Raw genomic sequence first — 27,156 nt, forward strand, 5'->3', positions numbered from 1 at the left:
CTAATTTTTATTATGTTAGACTAATTTAAATAAATTTGATTAACAAAATTTTTTTTGTAGTATTATCCATATTTTAAGACATATAAACATTGCAATTTATAAGATGAAACATTATTTAGTACTTTTTAGATATTTATGTCTAGTTATAATTCTTTAGATATTTGTAATATTGTTTGAGTCTTTTAAAAATTTATATAGTTTTTTTTTTAATTATAAGTCTATTACAAAATTATTTAAAAATCTATTTAATACTTTATTTTTTGAAATATGTAAAAATTTATTACAAAATTCACAATAATCCAATTATTGTGTTATTCCATTTTATTTTATTTTAATTTTACTTGTTTTCCGGCCATTAACTACTTCTACTTCTATTGTTGGAAGTTGGAACCATACAATAGGTATGGTTTTAAACAATATTCGTGAGTTTAAATTCTAAAAATAATAATTTTTTATATGAATATATATGAAAATATTTTAGATAAAGTAAATTAATAAATTAATTGATCAATATTTTTATTAGTACTCCTAGTTAAGTCCATTCATCATGGGTTATGGGCACATTGACTCAATTTTATTGCACCATTTTCTCGATGTGCCTAAGTACATTATTATACGAGATTTAATTTTTTATTAGATTCGCAATGTGAGAGCAAAATAATTTTATGCTCTTAAATAGTAGTAATATATAATTATAGGGATAGCATACGAAAAAAATAGCATAAGACAAATAAAAAAAGAAAAAGAATATTTATATAAAAAATTAAGCAAACTAAAAAAAATAATTATTATTTAAGAAGGAATGTTAAAGATATAACCATTCATATTGTTTTTTCTTATTAGTTTAAGTTTTTAGGATAAATAGTATTACGACATAATATTAAAGTTTTATATCCGAAAGATCTATAATTCGATCTTTAGTAAACTTTAAAAATGAAAAAATAGCATAAGACAAATAAAAAGAGAAAAGAAGTCCTCTACAAAAATCATGCTTAAAGAGAAGATTATGAGCTTAAGTTTTTTGAAAGAGTGGTTCTACAACAATACAAAGCATAATTGATAGTTATTGTAATAGACATTCCCATATTATAATTTGACACTTAGATACATTTTTATTGATTAATAATTTACTATTATGTAGCATTTCAAGAATGAAGAGCTTTTGTTGATTATCAATTTATCATAATCTCTTAGGAGCATATATTTCAGAGAAGAAGAAAAACAAAAGAAATGAACAATTTACTGCTATCTGCTACATCATCATCTCACTCAGCCTATCTAATTGTGTTATGAACAATTTTCATTATGCAACAAAACACCACTTATCAAAGGAAGAAAGAAGAAGAGAGACATAGGATTAATATCAAAAGCCAAAGAAACAGAAAATGTCACTTCCAAATAATTGCAAACTCAAACTTTCAGAACACAACCCGGATTCAAATTCAGAATCAGCACAAATCTGGCCTTGTTCTTTTGCGAACCGATACGCAGCCTCTCTGATGATCCCTGAAGATTCTGATATCAGAAGAATCCCTGAGATCCTCAAGACTAATATACTGTTGTTTCCCCATCCTCAAGGAATCACAGCCTGTGTCATGGATCCAAATATAAGGGTGACAAGTTTCATCATAGTGATACAACAAGTTCTTCAAGCTGCCATCATTCCCACCACTAGGCATATATGCCTTATATATGCTTCTACACTTCATTCTCTTGGATGATCCTGGCTTCAATGTGTGAATCTTCTTTAGTATTGATCCCACCCTTATTTGCAGCTCCACTGGCTTATCACTAAAGTTCCATATCCTTGTCCCGGTTCGAGAGCCTCGAGTATGGTCACGACAGCTGTCAAAGCAGCCGCCGAAAGATGCAAGGCGAAATCCTTGCACTTTGTCCATGATGGACCTGACCTGCTTCTTGTTCTTTGTCATCAGTTTCCAAGAACTATGGTATTTGACTATTTGTAATAAAGCTGAGTTCTTTGGTGAATCTAGCAGTTATAGGCTTTCTTGTGGCTCACTCAAAAGGGCCTGGTGAGTGTTGTGAGGATGTATGATCATAAAATGACATAAAATAGAATGTAGAGAGTATCACTTTAGAAGTCTCAAAATGACAAGAATATTGTTTAGCCCTTCCATCAAGGAATTGGTAGGGTCCCTTAAACCCCAAGATTCAGCAATTGGAAAGCAGAAAAGTAATGTTGTAGCGGTTAGTTTTATAAAATTGCTTATGGGTGGCCCTTTTTCCCCTTTGTTTCTGTGGAATAAAAGAGAGCTAGCTATGGCCCTGTTGTCACCAATAAAATTGAAAAAAGGCATTCAAAGATTCATGATTAGGTCTCATCTTTATCAATATATCATAATGGGTTGCTTTTGGTTCAATTTAAGATGAATATATAAATAACCTTGCCCTGAATAAGAAATGTTTTCCTTTTTTGTGTGTGATTTTATTCATTTATTTTTTTTACACTTCATTCCATTGTGTTGGATGGAACGTAACCATAATGTGGTTACTGGTTCAATTTTTGTAAGTTCAAATTCTGTCATTTTAACATTACAAAGATGAACATTATTTATCTACAGTTTTTCATTATTATTGTTTATTGTCTTGAGAAATATACAGTTGAAAGAATTTGCTTGACAACTCATGGGAAAAAGTACAAACAGAAAGAATCAGATTGTATGAAATATCCTCATCTTGATTATATTATTAAGCATTTATGTAACATCCTGCATTACTATTGTTGAAATTTACAAGTAGAACAATTAGCCAACACCAAAAAATTGTGAAAAGAAAAAGGAGAAAGTAAATAACAAACTTTGAAAGAATTTATGCACAGATTTTACTTCTGTTGATTGCCATTGGCCTGATCTGATATTATGAGAGGCTGATTAAGATCTGCAGATGAATCAGCGGCTAACTGTTGCAAAGTACTGGTGCCTTCTATGTCTATATCTTGATTCTCTTCACATTCAGCTAAGGCTTTATCTAAAGCTGACTTGGCTACTCTGGTAACACATATCATCAGAATCACTGCACACAACCCAAATAGGAGTATTAATAAGACTATTCTTCCTCTTATCAACTACTGCTTTTCCAAGCTCAAGAAATGTATTCATTGTGATCTATATAGTTAACTACAGATCCTCTAATCAAATGTTTCATTGCTATTTGTACCATGTAATAACCATCAGGCAACAACATGCAAATGAAACAAGAAATGCTTATGGAAAAACTTGATTCCTGACAGAACTTATCAGAGTCCCAAAAAACACTGTTGGAAACTCAAAACAACTCAAACATAAACCTTCATAGTCTTTATTTAAGTTGGGTAACGATGTAACTTACCAGATATTACAAGGCTTAATATGATGAGAGCCTGCAAACGAAAGAGAAAGAAAGAGGCGTATGTTATAAGTATTGAAATTGATAGTATGACTATGAGGTATATAGCCATCTATTTGATCCAGTATAGAATGTTGAAAGATTTCAGCTTCTAAGGAAACTTAGACATTCATCAGTAAGAAAAATATGAAGCAAGAAAAAACAATCCTTTGAAGGCTAAAGCACAGCATGTCTTACCCAATGAGTCTTTGATAACGCACCCCAACCATGCGTGACATCAGATATATCCTTCAGGGTTGTTCCAACATATACAAGTGCCAGAGTTAATGGCTGCAATGATAACAATTAAAATTATTAAATGTTTTAATATACTGCTTAACCAGAATACCATCTACTATATGAAGCTAAGAATGCCTAAACCTCAGTTTATTTGAGAACAAAGTCAGAACTAATGCAGATGAACTTATTCATATATGAAATTTACCAATGCAGGTATGCAAACAACATAATGCTATGTTTTGACTATATAGTATCCAAAACTTCATTGCAAGAGTATGTGTATGGATCAGGGGTGAAGAAGTTACCATCATTCCTAACCAGGAAGCTAGTGTGTATTCCCCTAATGAAACAGGAGTCACAGAGAGCAGGTAATTTAGCATGCCAAATGGTAGCCATGGTACAAGCCTAAGAAGTAACACAATCTGTATACAGAATACACTAAGCATGATTAAAAACCTTAAGAACACTGTTAATTCATAATATTAAAAACTTTCAGTCCTCAAACCTTAAAGCCAGATCTTTGAATTGCTATTGCCACATCTCTAAACTTGGGATAATCATTCAACCTAGAGATAACTAGTGAATTCCCAACCTGCACAAGTGGATAGGATAAATATACGAATAAAAGAAACAAATTAAAGAGCAACTGAATCTTGAACTAATCAAGATACTACTAAATGCAAAAAATTGAAAACTTACTGTTCTACCAAGAAGAAACGCAATTGCAGCACCAATTGTTGCACCAATAGAGTCAGCAAGAAAGCCTATTGTAAACCCAAAGAGATACCCACCACCAACCTGAATATCAAGCATGGTGACTGAAGCATCTTTTTTGACATTCCTTGTTCCAATTTCTTAAAATGTTTATAATGTGAAGGTAGAAAAGATTCTTACAGTTAGCACAGAAGGTGGAACAGACAAGATAGTTAAGGGAACGTAAGCAGCTACCCTGAGATGAGAATCAGCAAAGAAAACATCATGAGCTGCATAAATTCAAATTCATTCACGAAACGAAGATAATCATAAACTTGACTTACAGAGCAAGTGGACCCCATGGCCCAAGATCACGATCAACCCATATCAAGAAATCTTTCAAAAGCTGCAGAACAAAGAATGAAAAGGTTTAAACTTTCGCTGTACCCAGAATTGTTGGATAGTTATTCATGATAGCTAAATCCAAAGAACAGAAGAAGAAGCGGGAAGATGAACCTTTTCAACTGGAGAAGTGAAACAAGAAGCAACAGCAGATGCAACAATGAGAACCACAACTGTGATGCTAAGAGCGTAGGCCCACGTGAATCTCATCTCCCAAAACTCTTTAATCAAAATAAAATACTTGGTTACTTTCTTTTCTCTTCAGACAAAAATTCTTTATTCAATGCTATGTTTCTTTTTGGAAGGAACAAAATACAAATATCTCAAATCGAAATTAAAACGTTCATAAGTGTCACAGTTTTGCAACTTACTGCTTTGCAAAATACTACTTTTTTTTTAATACTTAATTATTAAGATTGCTTATTATATTTATAGAACTAAACTACAAATTATTATGAGAAAAATGTGTCTCTCGAGTTAGGCCCATTTTTGCATTTTGATACCTTTATACAAGTAAATAAAGTAAATTTTAGTGTCACAAATATAGTACAATTTACGCCATAAATTAATATGACTTAATTATTTATAGACACATTTATTTTTTCAATTTACATTTATATTCATATGCAAAATTGTTTTTAATCAACGGTTTTGTTTTTGTCAAGGTCCATGACATTTTTGGGTAGTCTTGGTCGTTATAAGTTTTCAGCATAACGTCCGGATTTTCGTCCAAAAATGACAGAAACCTATAATTTAGGCCCACAGTTGTTTCACCCACCCCAATATCCAATATTGAAAACGAGAACTTTAATTAAGATAGCGTTTGACCCTGACCAAAAAAAAAAAAAAAGATAGCGTTTGCTTTATGGAGTTTTTGTAAATGGAGAAAAAATATGAGTTTTTGGTGAATTAAGATTTTTTATAAATTATAGGCATTAAAAATTTAAATTGATGACTAAGATTTAAATTATTTATTAATTGTACAATAATTATATTTTATATTTAAATATTTTAAAATAATTTTATTTAAAATTATATTTTTATTTCTTTTTTTTTTTCTTTCTTTCTCTCTTAGTCACTCTATACTGAAACAACCATTACTACTATCATAAAAAAAAAAAATTTCCATTACCATCCCTCATCATATCGCTGCCACCAACCACCAACAACCAGTTATATACAAGAAAAGCGTGAAGAACCACGTCGTTGTTCTGGACGGCCATACTCTTGACTACTGCGGGAAAGCATGCTAGCACTCATCGCTATCACCGGCGACTTGAACCCATCACGTGCGCCGCCTTCGGTTGCTGCTACAACTTCCACGACCATGAGCCAGAGGGCATGTTCATCTCCGCCGTCGAGTTTCATTGACAAAATGGAAGGGTGTTATAGTAGAAATTTTTTTTATAAAGGAAAAATTTATTCTATTATGTATGAAGAAGTAACAGCAAGTTCAGTGGAATAGTAAATTGACAAATACTAAATGATGTGATAATAACAATTGAAGTCATACAGGAATTAAGGAATATAAGTTCAGCTGCATCTCAACTACAGTGAGCATCCATCAAGGGACCTGGAAAGGGAGAAAGAGGTTTAACAAGTAGGAAAGGGAATAGTAGGGAAAAGAATAAAAGAATAGAAGAATAAAAGGTTTGAGAATTTGTCATCAGGTACGGGAGAAGAGAATTTACCACAACATGCCTAAAAGAGCATATCCTTGCAACCTCCTGCTAATAACCTTTTCTCTGGCACTACACCTTGGTCCCCTCTCATTCTGATCAATTGCCACGTGTCCCGTATTTGTAACTAACTCAGTGTTGTAATTTGTGACGCTCCTTTCTTGCACCTCCCCTTTTTTTTTATTAATAACCATAACATTACCCTCCTCTTCAACAACAACCTTGTCCTCAAGGTTGAAAGTGGGGTAATCACGTCGAAATTTGTTAGCTTCTTCCCAAGTAACCTCAGCACCTGCACCTTGCCCCCACTGAACCTGAATTTTTTGCACTTCTTTTCCATCCTTTAAGACTGTTCTAGTATCCAGCAATTGGTGAGGCTCAATAATGGGACCAAATTCAGTGGAGTGAAGTGGCATTGGCAAGTAATGATCATGTTGCTCACCACGAAATCGCTTTGAGGAAGAGATGTGAAAAACATCATGAATTCTAGCTTCTGCAGGTAGTGCCAAATGATATGCCACTGGGCTGAGCTTGTGACTGATTCGAAAGAGGCCAAAGTAACGCATACCAAGTTTTTGGTTCTTCCGTAAAGCAACTAAATGTTGTCTATAAGGTTGGAGTTTGACCAGGACTAAGCCCCCCACTTCCAACTCCAAATGCCTTCAATGCTTATCAGCAAAGTGCTTCATAAACTACTGTGAGCGAGTGAGATTAAGCTTGAGCTGATCAAGGAGTTGATCTCTAGCTTGTAGCATATCCTGCAAAGATTGCTCATCATCTAGGCAGAATTCATACCGCACTAAGCTGGGAGGGTCCTGGCCATACAAGGTCTTAAAAGGCGACATTTTAGTACTGCTATGCACGCTGGTGTTGTACCAGAACTGGGCCCATGGAAGCATCTCAAACCATCTTCGTGGGTTGTCAAAATAAAAACAACGCAAGTACTTCTCCAAGGTCTTATTCACAACTTTACTTTGCCCATCTGTTTGAGGAGGATAGGAAGAACTTATCGCCAGACTTGTGACTTGCATCTTGAAAATTTGCTGTCAAAATCGACTGACAAAGACCTTATCTTTATCTGAAACAATAGAACGGGAAAACCCATGCAGTTTAACCATATTTTTTATGAAAGCCTCAACAACTGTTTTGCTACTAAAATCCTGCTTGAGTGGAATAAAATGAGCAAATTTGGTTAAACGGTCTACAACCACCATAATCACCGAAAAACCAACAGAAGGAGGTAAAGCAACAATAAAATCCATACAAATGTCCTCCCAAACTCTCATAGGTATGGGAAGAGGCTGCAACAACCCCACAAGAAGCTTCGTCTCAGCCTTCGCCTGCTGACAAGTAGTACACGATAACACATAGCTACGTATTTGACGTTGCATGCGAGGCCAATAATAGTGGCACAGATTCGGTCCACTGTTTTTGCCATGCCAGAGTGCCCTCCCACTGCACTGTCATGATATTTCTTCAGAATTGAATTGATTAAGCTGCTGGTTTGAATTACCACTCGGTCTCGCCTCAAGAGAATCTCATTTCTCAAAGCATAGTTTGTATCATTCGAGGAACCCTCTTTACATTGCTGCACAATGGCATTGAGACTAGCATCCTGAGCAATTTTAGTTTTTAGCTGGTACAGCCAATCAGACTTTGGTGATGACTAAGCAACAAAACATGATCTAGAAAGGGCATCGGCAAGAACATTATCCACTCCAAGCTTGTAGTGGATATCGAAATCATATCCTAGCAGCTTGTGCAGCCACTTATGTTGCTCAAGAGTGTGTAGATTCTGTTCGAGTAGCGCCTTAAGACTCTGCTGATCTGTGTGAATGATGAATTTCTTCCATAATAGATAATGGCAGAATTTCACAATGGCCTAGGTGATGTCATAGAATTCCTGCGTGTAAGCTGACTGGTTACGCATTGTGGCTGATAATTTCTTAGAAAAGAAAGCAATAGGGTTATTTTGTGTCAACACCGCACCCATGCTGGACCTGGAAGCATCAGTCTCAACTTCAAAAAATAGCTCAAAATTTGGCAAAGCCAAGACTGGTTTGGAAGAGATAGCTCTCTTGAGATTTTCAAAAGCCAAATCAGCTTGAGCACTCTAATTAAAAGCATTCTTTTTGAGAAGATCAGTCAATGGAGCTGCAAGAGTAGCATACCTTTTAATGAAGTGGCGGTAATACCCGATAAGCCCTAAGAACCCTCGCATTTGCTTAAGGTTTTGTAGCTGCTTCCAGCTGAGGACTGCCAGGACTTTATCAGTCTCCATGTGAACCTCACCCCCCGAAATTGTATGACCTAAATAATCAACTTCATGAGTACCAAACAAACATTTAAAGAACTTTGGCACAATTGCTCTTGCTGTAACACTTGAATAATTGTTTTCAAGTGCCAAAAGTGTAGCTCCCAAGATGCGCTATAGACTAAAATGTCATAAAAAAAAATACCAACACAAATTTTCTGAGATACGGGCGAAACACGTCATTCATGAGGCTTTAAAACGTGACCCGTGCATTTGTTAAACCGAATCACATCACAAGCCACTCATAAAGGCCTTGATGAGTTCGAAAAGTAGTTTAAAAACGGTCCTCAGGCTTAACCAGATTTGGTGATAGCCAAAACGAAGATCCAACTTAGAAAAGACATGAGCACCAAACAACTCATCTAACAATTCATCAACAGTTGGAATAAAAAACCTGTCTTTGATTGTAATATTGTTCAAAGCACGGTTAGTGCAAAATTTTCGCGTCCCATCTTTCTTTCGCACCAGCAAGATTGGAGATACAAAAGGGCTCTTGCCAGGTTGAATAATCCCCTCATCAAGCATTTCCTGTACCATCAATTCAATTTGAGTTTTCTGAATATGAGGATATCGATATGGTCTCGCCTTCACTGGTTCTGTGTCCTTAACCAAGGGAATGCAGTGGTCATGAGCCCGCTGTGGTGGTAGGCCCGAAGGTTTATCAAAGACAGCAGCATACTTAGTCAATAACTGCATCAACTTAGGGTCCATAGAAACTGGCAGTCGTAAGGGTGATTGGTTTTCCTCTACGAATTTCTTCAACTCCAAAGTAAATATTTCAGCTATAGCATCAGTGTTGATCAACCGTTTAATGTGATGGAACTGAGCATAACCCGCAGTCTGGTGTTTAATTCCCTGCACAGTGGTGAGTTGACCATTGTGCATAAATCGCAAAAAAGCTGCATCATAATCTACTATATAGGCTCTCAAGGACTTAAGCCATGTAGTGCCAATGACCAAGTCGCCTCCTGCCACATGCAAAATAAAAACATCAGGGATCGTAACAATGCAACCTACTATATCAACCTCTAAAGCCCCAATGCAACCTTCTACTGGCAGAACATCAAAATCACCAACCATCACTTTGAACTCTGGTGCAGGCTCCATCGGTAAGTTTAAAAACTTGGCAATGCGGGGCTGAATAAAACTATCAGAACTACCCCCAACAAGTAAGGCCTGAACCTCTAAGCCATTGATAACGGCTTTAATCCGAATCATGGCTGGGCCTTCAGTACCACGCATCGCGTTATAGGATAAATGATGCTCAATGATATGTTGATCCAACACCTGCAAGTTCGCGGTCTCACCCATAGATGCATCCGTTGCCCCCCCGGCACCGTCTCATCCCCCAATTCAAGCTGTAATGACATGAAGTGCCGATTGGTACGACGATGACTCACTGAGAACTTCTCATCACACCAGTAGCATAACTCTTTCTCCCCTTTTACTTTGGACTTCAGTCGGAGTAAGTTTTCGAGTGAAATTTCTAGTAGTGTTTGGTAGGGACTGTTGTGGTGGTGTAGGAAGGAGTGGAGGAAAGGATTGGTGTGTATTAGGTCTCGGAGTAGCAGCGACAGCTTGGTTAGCAAACTGAGGGCGATGGGCAGCCGGCCCTATAGTGCGACGTGGTTCGGTGGTAAATTTATCTTCATACAGTCTCGCCAAAGTCACAGCACGCATCAAACTTGGAGGACACTGAGCTTTCACTTCTCGTCGAATATCCTGCCTTAATCCACTTATAAAACAGTCCCTAAAGGCATCAGGGGGTTCAATCTGAGTACGATTAGCTAAAGCAATAAATTCAGAATAATACTCACTCACTGTTCTATGTTGTTGAAGCTTGAAGAGCAATTCCCTGGGAGACTCGAACAATGAGGGTCCGAACTTGAGCTCAATCGCCCTCTTGAGTTGAGTCCATGAGCGGAACTGTGCCGCTCGCTGTGATAATTAAAATCATGGAATGGCCGATCCTGACATTTGAAGTGCTGCTAAACCCACCTGTTCTTCGTCGGGAACCCAGAAGAAATCAAATACTGATCCATGGAAAAAATTTAACCCAAGGCATCACCCCATCAAATTTCGGCAGATTGACGTTCACCCTTCAGGGTTGCAATCCCATGCGAAACGGCGGGTCCCCAGTTGAGCTCGCACCATGTGAGAACTCACGAGAAGGAGAGCTGGAGCAGTGTGAATTGTGGAGCAGTTGCGTAATGGAGGATTGAAGCGCATCAAATTTGAGATTCATAGCCTCAGAGGCTCTGGCCCTCTCTGCTCTATGTTCCTCCACTACCAATTCAATCATCTAGTAAAGTTTCTTAATATCCACCTCCATGCCTTTCATTCTGTTGCTGTCTGCGACAGACATGGTCAATAAAAGTACCAACGGAAGGGTGTTGCAGTAGAAATTTATTTATAAAGGAAATTTTTATTCTATTATGTATGAAGAAGTACCAGAAAGTTCAATGGAATAGTAAATTGACAAGTACTAAATGATGTGATAATAACAATTGAAGTCATAAAGGAATTAAAGAATATAAGTTCAGCTGCATCTCAGCTACAATGAGCGTCCATCAAGGAACCTGAAAAGAGAGGAAGAGGTTTAACAAGCAGAAAAGGGAATAGCAGGGAGAAGAATGGAAGAATAAAAGGTTCAAAGAATTTGTCATCAAGTATGGGGGAAGAGAATTTACCACAACATGCCAAAAGAGTATATCCTTGCAACCTCCTGCTAGTAACCTTCTCTCTGGCACTACGCCTTGATCCCCTCTCATTCTGATCAACTGCCACGTGTCCCGTATTTGTAACTAACTCAGTGTTGCAATTTGTGATGCTCCCTTCATGCACTTCCCCCTTTTGATTAATAACCATAACACAAAATCGTCACTAACCTCCTCTACGCTGAACCAGAGTTCCAACTTTGCCGATCTTCTGTACTTATCACCACCTTGCCCTCTCCGATGCTGACATGGCGGTGGTGCCGTAAAATGCTGCGACACCAATTTTCGCGCTACAGCTTTAGTGAGGACGATGCAGAAGGAAGATGGTGATTTGGTTCGAGAGTTTTGTAGTTAGATTGGTATTGATCATAGTGTTCTCAAGGTTTGGATGCATAATAATAAGAATAATTTGGTAAAAAAAGAGAATAATAATAGTGTTGTTGCTGCCATTAAGTGTGGTGATATCATGAAAAATGTTTCATGAAAGAGAAGATAGAGAAAGGAATAAAAAAGATATTTTACTAAATTATTTTATATTTTTTATATAGATCTTTAAGATTCAATATTTTTTCAGGTCCATTTAAGACACTCCCTTGTTTTAGTAGGACTAAAATTAAATTTTAGTATTGGAACTCAAAAAAAAAAGTGGGACATAAGAAATTGAAATTTTGTCTTTTTACAAAAAGTGGGATATAAGAAATTAAAATTTTTAGAGATCGGAATTAAAATTTTAATAACATTTTTTTAAAAACACCCTTATTTAACTTTTCAAATTTCAAATCTACCTATTAATCTTTATATTTATCTTAAATTAAACATAATACTAAGACATAACTTAGTTCAATATATTTTATACCAAACACAATACAGAGACTTAATTTAGTATCTGTCTCTCAGTCTCTTAGTTTTCATCTCCCTTTCAAATGCAGTCTAATAGAAACTAAATCTTAAATGCTAAACATTATAATTTACAGTCTTACTATACATCTAAGTCCTTTTAGTAATCAAATCCAACTAAGTTGGTCAAAATCGTCCAAAAACTAATTTCATTAGTGAGAGTGTGTCTATATATGCTCCAATTCTCCATTCATCTCCTGCGTTCCTTATTCTTTTTCGCGTGTTTTCTCTTCATTGTCGTTCTTTTATTTGTGTTGTTGTTGCTACGTTTTTTTCTTTTTCTCCTCCTCTTCCGGTTGATTTTGCAGCATTATGTGTTGTTTTCTTTGTTTGATTTTTTCTTGTTTTTATTCTTGTTAAGAGTATAAAATAAGAAGAATTATGAGAAGGTAAAATAAGAAGATAAAAAAGAGAAAACGAAAAAGATGATGATGATGGAGAAGAAGAAAGGGACGAGGAGTAGTTTTGAGTTACATAGTATCAAAATTTTTTAATCATGACACAAAAGTTTTTCAATTTTGATACCGAAATTTCTTAATCGTGACACAGGTTCTTGTTAAGAGGGTGAAACAAGAATGATAAGAATGTGAAACAAAAAGATGATGATGATGATAATGATGAAAGAAGAAGAGTTTTGAATTGTGCAAAAAAATAACACCGAAATTTTTTAATAATAACACCAAAATTTCTTAATTTTGACACCGAAATTTTCTACAAAATATGAAAATATCTTCTTTAATGCTATATCTTTTTTGCTTCTTATTCTTCTTTCTTTCGTTCTTTCTTTCTTTCTTTCTTTTTTTCTTTTGTTCTTACTTCTTCTTTTAAGAGCATTAATTATCATATTGGACTTAAATGAACATATCTATACGGTATTGCAATCTTATTTAGTTAAATGAATGCAAGTTCACACTTATTGGATTGATTTTTTGCCATAAACAAAAATAACATCGAAATTTGTTTAAAGTGAGACCGAAATTTAAAAACAATGATATAGAATGTAGAAAGTGAATTGCATACTAAAAAATCACATTAACTCTATAAAATAAAATAAGACAGAACATTATACAAAAAATATTGAACCTTTCTAAAACATTACACATTTAATGAATTGAATGCTTATCTCAAATATAAAATAACAGATAAAAAATTAAAAAATAACATCGAAATATCTTCACTCTAACACCGAAAGTTTCAACTAAATGATGTGATAGAACTAAAAACTTATTTCATGAAGACTTGAGTTGAAGGTTCACAAATTTTAAATAGAAAAGAGAATAAGTAAAAAAATCTGTAGATAATGCAATGAAATTAAGTAGAACAAGTGCAAAAATTCGAAAGAGAATTAATAATGATATTTAGATATAAGAAAAAGACGACGTATCTGATATATAAAAAATAACAGTAAAATGTCTTCACTCTAATATTGAAATTTCTAACTATGATGTTGATACGATGATGACGACAATAACAATAACGATGGTAATGATAACGAAGGAACAAGAGTAAAAAGAAGAAAAAGGATAAATCAAATGAGAAAAAAAAGGAAGAAGAGGAGGTGGTGGTGGTGGTGACATCAACGACGATAACAAAAAAGAAAGATGAGAAAAAAGAAGGATGAGAAGAAAAAGAACTAGCAGCAGCAGGAGTGTGTAAGTAAGAAGAAGTAGTAGCGGGTTTAAAGAAGATGAAGAAAACTGCGCACATACTAAGTGGCGCATGATGTGAAAAAAGGTTGTATAACTTTTCTATAAATTTTAAATGCAATTGTTAATTTATTTTTTAGAAATTAAAAATAAATAATAATAATAAAATAAAAATAAAAATTGAGATTAATCAAAATAATTATACTTTACTAAAATCAAAATATAATAAGTTCTACTCTTGAAGATATATTGTTTTGTAGATTATACATTATGAATGACATTTTGAAAAAGAAAATTTATGTACTAAATTTTCTCTTATATTTCTATTATCAAAAATGTTTGATAACAAACAAAACTCAACCAAAGTTAATCAGAATTTGTCTTATTTAATATTTATTAATTCTAACAATAATTAATAAATATTAAATAAAATAAGTTCTGGCTATTTTTTTTTTCTAGCATTATTGTTCCATTATATATTTACAGATGTATTGATGTTTGGTCAGCTACTCACAAGGATTTGCATACTACCAGCTACCACTGCTAAATATTTGTCATATTTTAACGAAGTAAACTACTTCATGTCAGGAAAATGATTTTACTTGATGGTGGAGCACTCTTCTCCCTTACCATATCATATTTAAATCATAATGTAAGATTAAAAGGAAATAAATAAATAGACTTGCTTTCTCTCAAGTTTGCACAATCTTTTTGTACCTTGTTCACGCTGACAGGTGAGTGAGTCACTACAAGTTATCCATTTTTTAGTCACCGATAGCAGAAGCTAATGTGAAAATATATACCAACATGAAAAAAGACTTAATGGAGCAACCAGCTGTGTATGCAACACAATCAAGAAACTAACCACAGATCTTATTCTTAGGCCCTCAGGAACAAAAGAGAGAGGTGCACAATATAGTAAATAGGCTTTGATCTATAATGTTGATCATCAATAAATAAAATATATTTTCAGACTCCTCTTCTGCTAATCTACAAGTGGAACAATCTCATGTATACATAATCATCTCACTTTTAACACTAACAATTCTATGAGCAATAAAGAATGCCAAACTACTCATTTTACAGAAACAGAAAGAATCCAAACTTGATGGATCCAAGCACCACCATTTTAGCTTGAAAATCCTAAGGGTATGCAATATTATATTTATATAGGATATGCTAACACTTCCCTCTAAATCCATTGTAGGGCTATGTTGAACATAATGCATTGAGAAGAACATGAGCTAACATGAGGTCCACAAAATATTGATGCCCAATTTGGCCGTCTCGCCACTTCATCTTCGCCGGAGCCCTTCCGTAGTGAACACCATCATTACAACGGTTATCAAAGTGCCATGGAAATGTCATATCAAAGTTATCGATCACACCAGACACAACGCCAGCTTGCTTTAATTTCTCTAAGAACACACCATTGAAAACCTCCATTTTGTTGGGATTAAATGCTAGTGATCTTGCATATCCACCAGTTGCAACAGTGTTCCTGTAAAAGACTCTAGGCCATGCCAGTCCCCTTTGTTTCACCATCCTCATAACATTGGCCCAAAAAGATGCTGCATAGTCTGCTCCAACAGAAAATGCTCTTATATTACGCCAGTGTACCCCATCGTGCAAGCCGGAGTTCATGATCACAGTGTCTGGGATTGTGTCTTCTGAGAAGTATTTCAACAACAAATTTTGAAACCCTTCATCCCTCAGAGAATCCAATCCTAGATAGTTTTGTGTCTCATTCCAATGCCCATTGAAGATGCTTGTAATCCTAATTGTTTGAGAAGGATCTTTTGGGTTCGAGAAGTTCATGTCAAATCGTCTTGGGACAGCATGTATCTCTGGCAAATCCAGAATGAAATTGAGCATATTTCGGATAGTGTCAACATGATTCGAATCGCCCCAAAAGAAAATCCAGCGACCCTTCAAGCAGTTCCAAGCAGACTCAGCTGAATACATCTTGAATGAGCAGTGAGTTGAGTACACCCAACCATTACTCTCCAGAGTTCCCAAGGAGCCATCACACCATGGAGCTTTGCAAGGAAAATCCGGCGCTAAGCATCGATACCTACCATCATTACCTATGAGACATTCATCATTCTTGGCATGCCTTGTCCACCTTCCACACCACACATCCCTGCTAAAATCAGAAGCTTTGCAAGCCTTGAGTTCTGGTAATTGAGCACTGGTTCTGTAGAACCTTATCGCAATGTTGCGAAGAACTCGATCATGAACAAATCTCCACGGGGTGAATTTGAGTCCTTCAAAGTGTCTATAAAGCAGGATTATGGTGAGGTTGTAAACCCCCTCAAAGTCTGGATGAACTTGCAGTGAAACAGAGTAAGAACCATTGCTGAAATCCTTCACTAAAGGCCTAGATTTCCATGACTCTCCTGAAAGATCAGTTTCAAAGTAATCACCACCAACACAGTGAGGCTTCCCTAACTCATCCAATGCTTGAAATCCATACTCATGAACATCACCAGCTGATAGCTCTATCATTCTTTCACCACCATCCAAACCAGGAATCACAATCTCTACAGTCTTGGAATCCTTACAAGGTTCTCCTCCATGAGCAGACCAATGAGCTAGAAGGTTTGAAGTCAAATTGGCTTCAAGTTCACTTGAAATCCAACTTACAGTAACAGGATCTTGATCTTGGGACCCTAAATGAGCTTTTCTATCCAAACTAGTGGCAACATAATGAGAAGGTAAAAGATTTTGATTGGAATGAGTAAAGTTAGGAGAATGAACCCTTACAACAGAAAGATGATAATCTTGGCGAAGCCTCCAAGTATGAATGAGATTCTTGACGGTGCATCCATCAATGCTCCAAACAAGAACCATTCCAAACAAAACCAAAGCTGTGAGCAACCCAACACGCCAATGGTGTATTGGAATGGACCACACTCCCCATTGATTCACCACCACCTTCTCAGGCATCACAAGCTTCCAAAGAATCAAGTCACACTAGCAAAAAGCGTCTAACTTCAAAGATGCCCAGAACCAAATCCAGCACCAGACACAAGAAAAGTTGTTATTTTTGACAACAACACTCCAAGAAAGTATCTTAAAAGCACAAATGTCCACTTTCTCGAGGGGAAAGAGAAATCACAATACTTTAATGGAAGAAAGAGAAAAACAAGTGGTTCAGAAGGTGAGGTTCAAAGTACCATCAATGATGTCTGAAGGTTGAAGAAGCAACGGCATCACGAAGCTACCATGTTGGGTATTAATGAAAACGGGTGCTGTAATAACCTCACCAGATTTAAGAAATTTCCATTCATTTCAAGTCCATAAATCAAGTTATAAACTTCCATAGTATTTTTAGTAAACTTGATTTATTTATATTTGTTTTTTGTGAGCATTTATATTTTCTCTTCACCTGTGCATTTTTTTTTATGCCTTTCACTAGTTTCCAAATTCCAACAAGTAAAACAAATAAACTTTTTTTTTTTTTTGGATCTTGAATTACTGTCGTCAATGAAAGTCAAGTTGGAGTCAACATATTATGCAACATCTTAATTGCATTATCTTAAGGAATTGCTGCTGTCTTAATTTTTTTCATACTCAATTTCTCCCACTTGCCCCTTGTTTATTAACATTCACTTCTGTATATGTCACACGTTACCGGATAATGAGATGCATGTTAATAATTTGGTAAATTTTATGGTGTTTATAATTTGTTGTCTAATTTTTGTTTAGCTTATTTTTTATGGTAAAATTTGAATATTTAATAATTATTTGTTTTTATATTTTTAAAATTAAATATTAATTTTTAACTTTTTATGATAAGTTAGACAAATACTTTTAAGTACTATAACAATTACATGATAATTTTACTCTAGTGTTTTGTGTGCTTCTTCATCTTTAATGTAATTATTTAACACTTTTCATATTCCTTGATGAAATGTAGTATTTTCACTTTAATTTTGAAACACTCAATCCTTAATTAGTTCCCCCTATTCATATGCTAATGATTGATTAGGCATTCATTTATTCCTGTGGAGTGTGGAGTAAATTCTTTTATACTTCATAGAGAGATTTTACCTATTTATTTTAATTAAAAAAAATAGGAAAACCAGGGAATCCTATGACGGTAGGCCAAAAAGGCAAAAACTAAAATCGAAGTTAATGTCCATGTTAGAAAATGCTTATAAAAATGATTAGTCAATAAATAAATGTTATAGGAGTAACTAACAATATAAAATTCGTATTTCAAAAAATTTTTACATTTTAATTTAATTAATATATTGAATTGTATTTATTTTTTGTGTTAATTAAATCCAAAAATAAAAATTAATTACAACTACTAGTAGAATTATTGGCCTAGCTAATCAAATTAAATTACATAAATCTGAATACGGTGCAGCCTACAGTGTGGCGCACCGACACGGGACCCCTAAGAATGGAATTCCAATAAGAAGCAACTCCGCGCTCATAATGTAAATAGTTTTTTTTTTATATACGTGTTGCTAAGATTTTTATTTAAAGAAAAACTAAAATACTTTTTAGTATTATTGGCGGTGGCATTTATGCATTGTCCATGGCAAAGCAACATGGATGGTAATGTGACGACCTGAATTTAGCCACGTGATGTGTCCCACTCTAACCACAACACGTCAACATTTTTGTTTCTATGCACCAACACCAACTAATCATCTACCACCACTTCACGGCCACAACCGCCGCAACATAGGAGGTGATGGTGGTGGTAAACTGGTCATGCCACCTCAAGGAAACCCTCTTCCATAATATGATCATCTTGCCTCTTTAACTTTGATAAGTGATTTAATAATCTGCAGAATGAGAAATTATTACGTGTGACTCAATCATTCTAATTCAATAATTAATTTTTTTTTTTTTTTAAAAAAGGGATAGTTTATAACAAGTTTGATGAAAAGTCGTATTGCTTCAGAAGATGCACATGTTATTCATGATCCTTGATAATAAGTAATAGAAAAATAATGGCAAACATGTATTTTTGCGGGGTTTTAATTTTCCAATTTTAATGCATGGATGAACTGTGAGAAGCTACATTGAGATGTGAATTCAATAGACGGACACAGCTAGTTCACAGACAGTGCAACGGCAAAGGCTGGCACTAATTTAATTCTGCTTAGCCTAGCACAGCTGGTGGTTAGTGCTTAATTATTGCGAGTAAATGGATTTAGTAATGTTGTTAAAGATAGGTCCCAGCAGCATCAGCATGGTAGGCGCGCTCATTCCAAAATCCAAACATTCTCCCTAGCCAATGTCACTAACCAACGTCCATAGCCCAGTCAATTGAGTTAAAGTACCTGCATGCCAACAGTTTCTAGCATATAAAAATTATTCAGATCCCTACAGATTTATTTAATGATATTATATATATGATTATTATTTACAAAAAAAAATATTTTTAAATAATTTAATCAAATATATTTAACTATCGAACGCAAGTATTTTTACTTAAAAAGTATACTTACTATATATAATTTTTTGGTTCATACTTCTAAGAAAATTCAACGGTCCAATGTCTATCTTTGATCCCACCGGCTACTGTTCAGTTGGTACCCACCCCACCGAACAATTACTTGCCAATTTGCCATCACTTGACAAGAAAAGCAAGAGAATGACATAACACATGGATAAAGCAAAGCTGGAACCAAATATCACCTACTGCTACTATACAATTTGTTTGGTTGAAAAAATAGCACTCCTTGTTGCGATGGTCGCCATGATTGCATATTTGCATTAAGTAGTTTGTTAATTACTTAATTCCCATGCCAATCTTGGTCTTGTGGTACAGAATTTTTTATGCAGGAAAAGTACATACTGCATGTTCTTCCTGCATGCCAATCTTGGTCTACTACACGTTTCCATCACATAATATCACTAAATCCGGAATCATGAGAACCAATCTGCAGGGGGCAGAGAGCATTCACATGCAAGAAGCAATTGAGTTGGCTAAAATGTAGCAAAATAATGTTTTAAAATCTACTATATTAACAAAAAATATTATGACTAAAAGTCTTAAAACTGATTCAAACCCCTCCGCCAAAAAAGAATAATAAGAAAAAGAAAACCAGGAAAATTATGCACGCGAGAAAAATGGAAGATTAACAAAATCGAGAGACAAAGGAACTGAATCTAACAATAATAAGGGAATGCTGCAGTGGAGAGCTAAAAGACACTAATTCCATGGATCATCCCAGCCCTTGGGTCCTTCTCTTTTTAAGAAATCAATGATAGCTAGGACAGCTTCTTCAGATCTGTTAGAGAGTGAGTGGTTTCCATATTCAATTTCTACTTTCTCTGCACCCCCCATTGCTCTGCATAATCTGCACATTTACAGAATGTACCCCGTGACAATATGAACAACATTCATATATCTGACTCCTCTCAACTTGTTATTGATTGCATATAGACAAAGTTGGACCAGATAAGAGTAGAGATTTTACCGTTCAACAAGTTCCTTCTTATTGACATAATCTGGCACATATTCATCTGCCATTGAAAATATAACCTGCGAAAGACAACCCATGCCAGTATGAGTAATTGAGTATCGTCCTACTTGTTTTTATTTTTCCTTTTGAAATAATGTGGTAGTTCTCTTGTTTCCTATCTCTCAAACAACAACAACAAAACCTTGTCCTTTTAAGTGGTATCTCCAGTCTCTCAAAACTGGATTACAATTTAAAGATCTTAAGTACAATTATTTCAAAACGAGAGAAACATCACTTACACTTTCTTTGTAATATTCATGCCAAAGTGATTAATCAATGTGAAAAACTTCAAGGTTTTTTTTTCTTTTTCTTTTTTCTTTCTTTCCTTTTTTTTTATGGTGAGAGGGAAGGAACCTTAGGAGTCACTAGCATGATCTAAGACACCTACAACAACATAGGTCACCCACCCCGACTATATGAGCCAGGTCTTGGTAAATGGTAATATGTTCTCTTCCTGTTTAGGTCTCCTTCAATTGTAAAATAACATTCCCAAAGACAATTCGTATATACCTTCTACATAGAGGAAAAAGAAAGAAATAACTTATTTGAACAATGGCTATTGTAGCAAAATAACTTAAGCCAAGGTTTTACTTAATCCAACAGCTGAATAAATTCTGCCCTTCAAAATATTATCAAGAGACCATACAGAAAGAGAAGAACTAGTTAGCTTAACTGGTATATGCTCACCTGGCAATGTGTGCTAGACATGTGTCCAAGCCTCATCCTCAACTGATCTTCACTCAGATCGGAACTGAACAAGTCGTCATCACCATTATATGCACAAAGGGAGTGATATCTGAAAAGTAACTACTTTTTAGGAAGGAAGCAGTAGCATGGCAACAACAAAGACCCTTTCTAAAGTATGTAATCAATGTCCATTTTAGCGGAGAGGAAAATATGCATTAACATGTTGTGCATGTGGTATTTCTCCATCAAGAGGAGAGAAAATGAGGGAACAACAGGAACACAAAAGGGGACCAAATTTTTTTAATTAAAAAAAAAGGTCAAGGAAAAAAGGAAATTAATTTTGTCAAACATCTGATCAGGTTAAGTTCAAATACAATAGCTAACAACCAATAACCTTGTTCAAATATATGATTGTATAGCACTAGTTTATTTGGAAGTCTGTCAGCAACCACGTTTAGCAGCAGAAGAATATCAGTCAATTGCTAAACCTGTGATTTTTACAATTTGACAAGCAAAGCTGGAAGAAAAGATGTGTGTATATCAATAGCATTCATGAACGGGTAAATCACAGCTGTAAATTTGTTTCAAGCAAAATTGTTTCAAGTTTCCTGAATGTAGAAAAGGAACTACTGGAATATGATGCATAAAGAAATTGATATTGTTAACACAACCGTTGGACTCACCGTTGGAGAGCAAAAGAAAATTTGTCCAATTGAATAACATTCATTAGTTTCTAGACAAAACATGAAATGTGCAGCTATAGCATCAATGCAGAAACTGTATAGCTGATCCTACATATTTATATAATGAAATCTAGGCTTATTTCAGTATTTCATGCTCCTACAATAGTTTTGTAAAATCACCTGTATGCAGTTATTGGAGAACAAGGATCTGCTTCTCTTGGCATTAATTCTGAACCTCGGCCTTCACTTATCATTTTAGCCGCCAAGTCAATCATAGAAGCTGTCTCAGGGAGTGTCGCTCGATATTCCCTGTCACTGACTGGAGCCTGGATGATTTAACGTGAATAGAGAACCAAGCTTTCAGTGAAAGGAACGACCATATTGCCATTTGACCAGACACAAAATCTACTTTTTTTTTTTTTAAATTATTTTTTCTCCCCTTCTGCTGGGCAAGACTGAAATCTCATATTTCAATCCAAAGACTTCGAGATTTAAATCATACAGGCCTTACACCGGTAGGAGGAAGAGAACCACATGTTAATGCATATGAATGAGAAAGCTGTATGAACAAAGAGAGTAGCATCGTACATATAGTAGAAAAAAACACAACCCCTGTCTATATGCATATTATCAGGGAAAATGTAGTTATGAATTCATCTAGGCATGAAGAACAAAGTTAACACGAATGGTGTGAATTTTGCAATGCAACAGCAAGCACCATCAGCTGAATGTAACAAAATCCTTTAAAAAATATAAATGTTTCTGTTTTTTCACAATAATGATTTCACTATCACTAGCCAGTTGGTGACATCCATATGACTTACTATGAACATTTTGAAATGAATATAGTTTCCTATTTTGTTTTTGGTTGCAGTTATGTTCTTATAATAGTCCAATAATCAAATTATAATTTAAAAGGACGTGATATAAATAAGCTAGGAAGGACGTGATATAAATAAGCTAAGGATCTTTGTTCCAAAGGTTAAGATGCTTTTATGCTGAGCCAGATAGCGAACGTAAAATACTAATCTAGTAAGTACAATTGAGTACCTGCAAGATGGCAGCACGAACAGCTTTGGAGCAAGCAAAATTTGTTCGCATGTAATGCACAATATCCTATAAAACATGTCCAACAAGAAGTTTACTTCACTTGCTTAACAAATGTTAAGCAAGAAGAGATGTGGTAAAAAATTTATGGTGTAGGATTTTAGGGAAATAAAAAGTAACCTGACAACCAGTACTATGCCCAAGTAATACCACACCTTCGGAATCTTGTTTGTTAATTAGATAATTAATCAGCTGATCCACCTCTTTAGCATCCTTCAACATGGATTAAACAAGAAATTAAAAATGTATGCATCATTAACCTCATCAACTAGAAGAAAATATTAACATTGCAATGTTCAGCTAAATCGGGTGACTAACTCCCTGGTTTTACCATAATTAACAAAGCAACTGGAATCTGCATATATGTTGGTTATGGTTATGCAAATGATCATAATTCAACAGCAGAAAATTACTAAAAGAATCTTATAATAAGGTCGAGGATGTTGACTCTAGTAATTCCTTGAGCTAAACGTTAGTAGTACTACACTGAATTGCAAATTGTAATGTAATATTCTAGAGCAACAGTCACAAGAATGGTAAAACCAGGAATAGTTTAGTTGTTTACTTGGTGCAAGCTGGAGGTGCCGTATCCACTGTAAGAAGATGACATGAGGAATTGAACCAGTGACCAATTTTCACGGTCCAAGGCATTTGCGAGAAGTTCCAAGTAGCTGGAGGAAGGAAGATGAAGAAAATGGATGTCAGATAGAAAATCCTGTTAGGTCCAGATACTCTAAAAACTCCCGTTAGAATCCGAAGAATGTAAAAACATACGCAGTAGCAAGAAAACCATCGGTCAATCCACCAATAAAAATGACTTGCCGTTTGTAATCGCCAGTCTTAAATGCAACCTGCAAATAGAGAATGCAACACACTCGCTCAAAATTATTATGAACAGAAAACGATTCGGAAGTGGAAAAAGAGAGATCAGAAGGTAAAATTTCAAAGAGACCTGAATAGGATTTGGACCGTACTTGAAGAGTACCCCACGGAACTGATTTTTGCGGACGATAGGACCGGAAAAGTCAGCGGTGGCGGCAACCGTGGAGTTAGCGGACATTTTAAAGCTGGAAGACCTATCGGGACGGCCGCCCCTGACGATCCCAGAGAACCAGGAAGCGGGAGTATAAGAAGAGGAGGAGACAGAGGGAGAAGGAGGGGAAGGCGACGGAGGATTCATTTTATTGGCTTTCTAGTTTGTAGTCATGGCTGTGGGGCCAGATCTTCTCTCTGCACGCAGCACGAGGTGCTGTATTGGGCTGCTGTCAGAACTCAGAAGTCAGAACTCAACAACTGTGACCGGCCCACGACGGTTACGTGTGGCGCGTGTGGATCACTGTCTCATCCTTCCGCGCGTCCAACTAATCCTGCTGATTCTTGTTTCGCGGTGGGTGATGGTGAACAACTCAATCGGAATCAACTGTCTTCGTGTAGAATTGAAATTAATTAAATATTAAATACTAAAATAAAATAATAAATCAGATGATATTTGGAAACATATTGTATTAATTGTAATATTGTTAAGTATAATTTTTTATTTTTGTTTAAAAAATTTTAGTACGAAATCATAGTTTATAGTTTTAATTAAAAGGAAAAAATGAGAAAAATCTTTCCGCTTTTTAATTTGAATATGGAACTAAAGGAGGTGTTAGACTCGCATATGGGGAGGGGAGGCGCTTCACTGCATTGTAGGATCAGACGAACCAGAACTCAGACCCTGTGAGTAGTGGCCTTCAAAATGGACGGTCCGAGTTGCCTTACGCAAAACGCACTGTACGTAATGTGACAGACGTGTTGCACAGAGGCTTCTCCCTGAACGGTGGTGTTGCACCCAACATAGCCCCACATTCACCATCCGAATTATCACTTTCACCATTCACTCTGAACTTCACTTTCACCTTTCTTCTTCTTCATTTTTCCATTCTTCCCAGTTTTGCATGGTGGAAGCAGAGTAAAAATGCCAAAGAAATACAAAATTAAAGATGTAGATCGACCTGAGTTTTATATTATACATTATCTCAGTTATTCTGATTATGTAAGTTTTTTTTTTTATTTTTTAAATATTTTATATTTATAATTATTAAAGAAATGCTAGGGGACCAACAACTTTTGTGATTTGTAGCCATCAAATAGCCATCAATGATGGTTTTAATGGTGTGAGATTGGTGTGAGATTTTATCCAATGGCTCACATTTTTTTACTGGTTACATGCTGGCCAGAATTTAACAAAGTTGCTGACCCCCTAGACTTTTCCTAATTATTATTGTTAGAAATTTAATTATTATGATTGTTGTTAGAAATGCAATTTAGGAATATAAATAGAATGATTATTAGTATTTTGCAATGTTTGTAAGTTTTTTCTGAAATTTTTTTACTAATTTTTAATTATAATTATTATTGTTAGGAAATTAATTATTATTATTCTTGTTAGTTGTTGAATTTTAAAATATAAACAGAATGATAGGAATTTTTTATAAAGAACGTAATTTTTTTTAAATTTTTTAATATTTGTTATTATAATTATTATTGAAAACAACGTTAATTTTTTTAAATTCTTTTAAAATTATTAACTATAATTGTTATGAATGAAGTTAAATATTATTGTTGTTGAGGAAAATTGTTAGTACTGAATAATTAGTAGTATTATTTTTAAAGCACGTTAGTTTATTTTGAGAATATTTTAATTTTTTTTAATTATAATTATCATTGTTAGCAAGTTAATTGTTATTATTGTTGTAAGAAAATGAATTTAGGCATATAATGAGACTTATTATTATTTTTTATAATTGAAAAAAATATGTTTAAATAATAGTAAATAATTAATTAATATTAGATATTATTCTAGATGTTGTAATATTGTTGAGAATTTTGATTAGGAATTTATGTATTAGTTATTATTATTATTATTATTAGGAGTTAGTTATGAATAATTTTAAGGATTAATAATTAATTTTAGAAGTTACAATTATTTGTTTTATAAGGATTTAGTAAAATAATTATGATAGTTGTGTGGTTTCAAGTAATTTGTTTCTTGTTGAGTTAGTTGTGCAAATTTTGTAACAATGACAGTTATTTAATTTTGGTAGGAGTTTATTGTTTTAGTTGCTGTGGTTAAAAAATTATTATCTTTTAGTAGTAAGTTAGTAATTGTTAATGAGTTGACTAATAATTTGTTATGTTTTTTTTGTAGAAATTAAGAATGTTGACATGTGACCACCCAGTTCCTCCGAATCGGTACAACGATAGGGTGGAGGAGCATTTACGATTTACTGGTTTTTATCATCTCAGATTGGGGTAGTCCAATGTCAGAAAGCACTGGTGAATGCTCTAATCGAACGGTGGCACTCAGACACACATACGTTTCACCTTCCCATTGGTGAATGTGCCGTGACTCTTGAAGATGTGGCTCTAATCCTTGGTCTTTCGATGGACGGTCTTCCAGTCACAGGAATGATAATGAGTAGTTTCGAAGCTTTGGAGGCCGAGTGTTTGCATCAATTTGGAGTTGCACCGCGTAAGTCGGACTGTAGAGGAAGCTGCATAAAACTGACGTGGCTGCGGGATCTAAAAGAAAATTTACAGTTGACTGAGGAAAACAGTATACAAAGGTATGTGAAGTGCCACATTATGTTGCTGATCGGGACGATCTTGTTTGGGGATAAATCTGGGGCAGGTGTGCACTGGAAGTTTCTACCCTTGCTTCGTGATTTTGGCAGTATTGGATAGTACAGTTGGGGATCGGCATGCCTAGCACACCTCTACAGGGTGTTATGCAGGGCATCTCGTTTTGACTGTAAGAAAATCGATAGTCCACTAACAATTCTGCTCGGTTAGGCTTGGATCCGACTGCCATATCTATCGCCGCTTCCTAAGGAACCTGCAGTTTTTCGCTAGCAAACAGGTAATATTATGTTACAATGTACCCGTATCTTGATATTTAGAATTCAGTTGAGCTAATTAAATATATCATATTAGGTGGCGTAACTGGGAGCGTGGTGACCGACGATATAGATATCTGACGCTAGCTCACTTTAGGAAGGCCTTTGATGAACTTCAGGAAAGTCAGGTTTGTTTTCATTAAAGAAGTATTAGTTTCGGGTTTAGGGTCTGGGTAAATCTTATGAAGCATTGTTATTGTTACTGTTATGTGGGTTGTAATCATGAGTTTCCTTTATTTTTCCCAGTTTGTTTGGGTTGCTTATGCTGTGGATCG

General features: G+C 35.0%; 5 protein-coding genes across 7 annotated transcripts; all 5 read right to left on the bottom strand.

Moving 5' to 3' along the window:
• Positions 1–1,160: 1,160 nt before the first annotated feature.
• On the bottom strand, positions 1,161–2,163 carry LOC112722972 (uncharacterized). Its single transcript, XM_025774181.3, has one exon. It carries the CDS (start codon positions 1,929–1,931, stop codon positions 1,449–1,451), a length of 483 nt encoding a protein of 160 aa, XP_025629966.1. The 5' UTR covers positions 1,932–2,163; the 3' UTR covers positions 1,161–1,448.
• Positions 2,164–2,677: 514 nt separating this feature from the next.
• LOC112722971 (uncharacterized) lies at positions 2,678–5,075 on the bottom strand. 2 transcript variants are annotated; one of them, XM_025774180.3, is made up of 9 exons: positions 4,834–5,075; positions 4,662–4,723; positions 4,519–4,573; positions 4,324–4,442; positions 4,130–4,216; positions 3,930–4,046; positions 3,583–3,675; positions 3,349–3,379; positions 2,678–3,033 (listed from the first exon to the last, which is right to left on the bottom strand). In XM_025774180.3, exons 2-9 carry the CDS (start codon positions 4,677–4,679, stop codon positions 2,843–2,845), a joined length of 711 nt encoding a protein of 236 aa, XP_025629965.1. In that variant the 5' UTR covers positions 4,680–4,723; positions 4,834–5,075; the 3' UTR covers positions 2,678–2,842. The 2 variants fall into 2 exon arrangements, with proteins under 2 accessions (XP_025629965.1, XP_025629964.1); XM_025774179.3 differs by having other exon boundaries at positions 4,324–4,422; positions 4,834–5,070.
• A 1,331-nt stretch (positions 5,076–6,406) lies between these two features.
• LOC140176241 (uncharacterized) lies at positions 6,407–9,954 on the bottom strand. The gene is made up of 8 exons (XM_072206176.1): positions 9,063–9,954; positions 8,570–8,708; positions 8,325–8,398; positions 8,107–8,225; positions 7,912–8,013; positions 7,466–7,738; positions 7,095–7,156; positions 6,407–6,935 (listed from the first exon to the last, which is right to left on the bottom strand). The coding sequence occupies exons 1-8, from the start codon at positions 9,952–9,954 to the stop codon at positions 6,407–6,409; spliced, it is 2,190 nt and encodes a 729-aa protein (XP_072062277.1).
• A 4,858-nt stretch (positions 9,955–14,812) lies between these two features.
• Positions 14,813–17,510, bottom strand: LOC112722974 (uncharacterized). The gene has a single exon (XM_025774182.3). The coding sequence runs from the start codon at positions 16,919–16,921 to the stop codon at positions 15,182–15,184; it is 1,740 nt and encodes a 579-aa protein (XP_025629967.1). The 5' UTR covers positions 16,922–17,510; the 3' UTR covers positions 14,813–15,181.
• Positions 17,511–19,946: 2,436 nt separating this feature from the next.
• LOC112722976 (UPF0613 protein PB24D3.06c) lies at positions 19,947–24,692 on the bottom strand. 2 transcript variants are annotated; one of them, XM_025774183.2, is made up of 9 exons: positions 23,896–24,692; positions 23,718–23,794; positions 23,509–23,614; positions 23,064–23,156; positions 22,887–22,952; positions 22,017–22,162; positions 21,154–21,262; positions 20,422–20,486; positions 19,947–20,301 (listed from the first exon to the last, which is right to left on the bottom strand). In XM_025774183.2, the coding sequence occupies exons 1-9, from the start codon at positions 24,121–24,123 to the stop codon at positions 20,154–20,156; spliced, it is 1,038 nt and encodes a 345-aa protein (XP_025629968.1). In that variant the 5' UTR covers positions 24,124–24,692; the 3' UTR covers positions 19,947–20,153. The 2 variants fall into 2 exon arrangements, with proteins under 2 accessions (XP_025629968.1, XP_025629969.1); XM_025774184.2 differs by having other exon boundaries at positions 21,140–21,262.
• Positions 24,693–27,156: the final 2,464 nt, after the last annotated feature.

The sequence above is a fragment of the Arachis hypogaea genome, chromosome 11 (assembly GCF_003086295.3).
Source record: "Arachis hypogaea cultivar Tifrunner chromosome 11, arahy.Tifrunner.gnm2.J5K5, whole genome shotgun sequence".
In the NCBI taxonomy this organism is placed as follows: Eukaryota; Viridiplantae; Streptophyta; class Magnoliopsida; order Fabales; family Fabaceae; genus Arachis; species Arachis hypogaea.

What these genes read in the sequence shown, in the direction of transcription:
- LOC112722972 (XM_025774181.3), bottom strand. Translation starts at nt 1,931, where the DNA reads ATGACAAAGAACAAGAAGCAGGTCAGGTCCATCATGGACAAAGTGCAA.
- LOC112722971 (XM_025774179.3), bottom strand. Translation starts at nt 4,929, where the DNA reads ATGAGATTCACGTGGGCCTACGCTCTTAGCATCACAGTTGTGGTTCTC. An exon ending in TTCAAAGATCTGGCTTTAAG is followed by an intron (nt 4,047 to 4,129) that starts GTTTGAGGACTG and finishes TTCTGTATACAG; the next exon opens with ATTGTGTTACTTCTTAGGCT. An exon ending in ATTAAGCCTTGTAATATCTG is followed by an intron (nt 3,034 to 3,348) that starts GTAAGTTACATC and finishes GGTTGTGTGCAG; the next exon opens with TGATTCTGATGATATGTGTT.
- LOC140176241 (XM_072206176.1), bottom strand. Translation starts at nt 9,954, where the DNA reads ATGCGTGGTACTGAAGGCCCAGCCATGATTCGGATTAAAGCCGTTATC. An exon ending in ATTGTTAGATGAGTTGTTTG is followed by an intron (nt 8,709 to 9,062) that starts GTGCTCATGTCT and finishes TTGATTATTTAG; the next exon opens with GTCATACAATTTCGGGGGGT. An exon ending in ACAAGCTTGGAGTGGATAAT is followed by an intron (nt 8,014 to 8,106) that starts GTTCTTGCCGAT and finishes AAAATTGCTCAG; the next exon opens with GATGCTAGTCTCAATGCCAT.
- LOC112722974 (XM_025774182.3), bottom strand. Translation starts at nt 16,921, where the DNA reads ATGCCTGAGAAGGTGGTGGTGAATCAATGGGGAGTGTGGTCCATTCCA.
- LOC112722976 (XM_025774183.2), bottom strand. Translation starts at nt 24,123, where the DNA reads ATGAATCCTCCGTCGCCTTCCCCTCCTTCTCCCTCTGTCTCCTCCTCT. An exon ending in GCACCTCCAGCTTGCACCAA is followed by an intron (nt 23,157 to 23,508) that starts GTAAACAACTAA and finishes TCCATGTTGAAG; the next exon opens with GATGCTAAAGAGGTGGATCA. An exon ending in TGTCTAGCACACATTGCCAG is followed by an intron (nt 20,487 to 21,153) that starts GTGAGCATATAC and finishes TGTCTTTCGCAG; the next exon opens with GTTATATTTTCAATGGCAGA.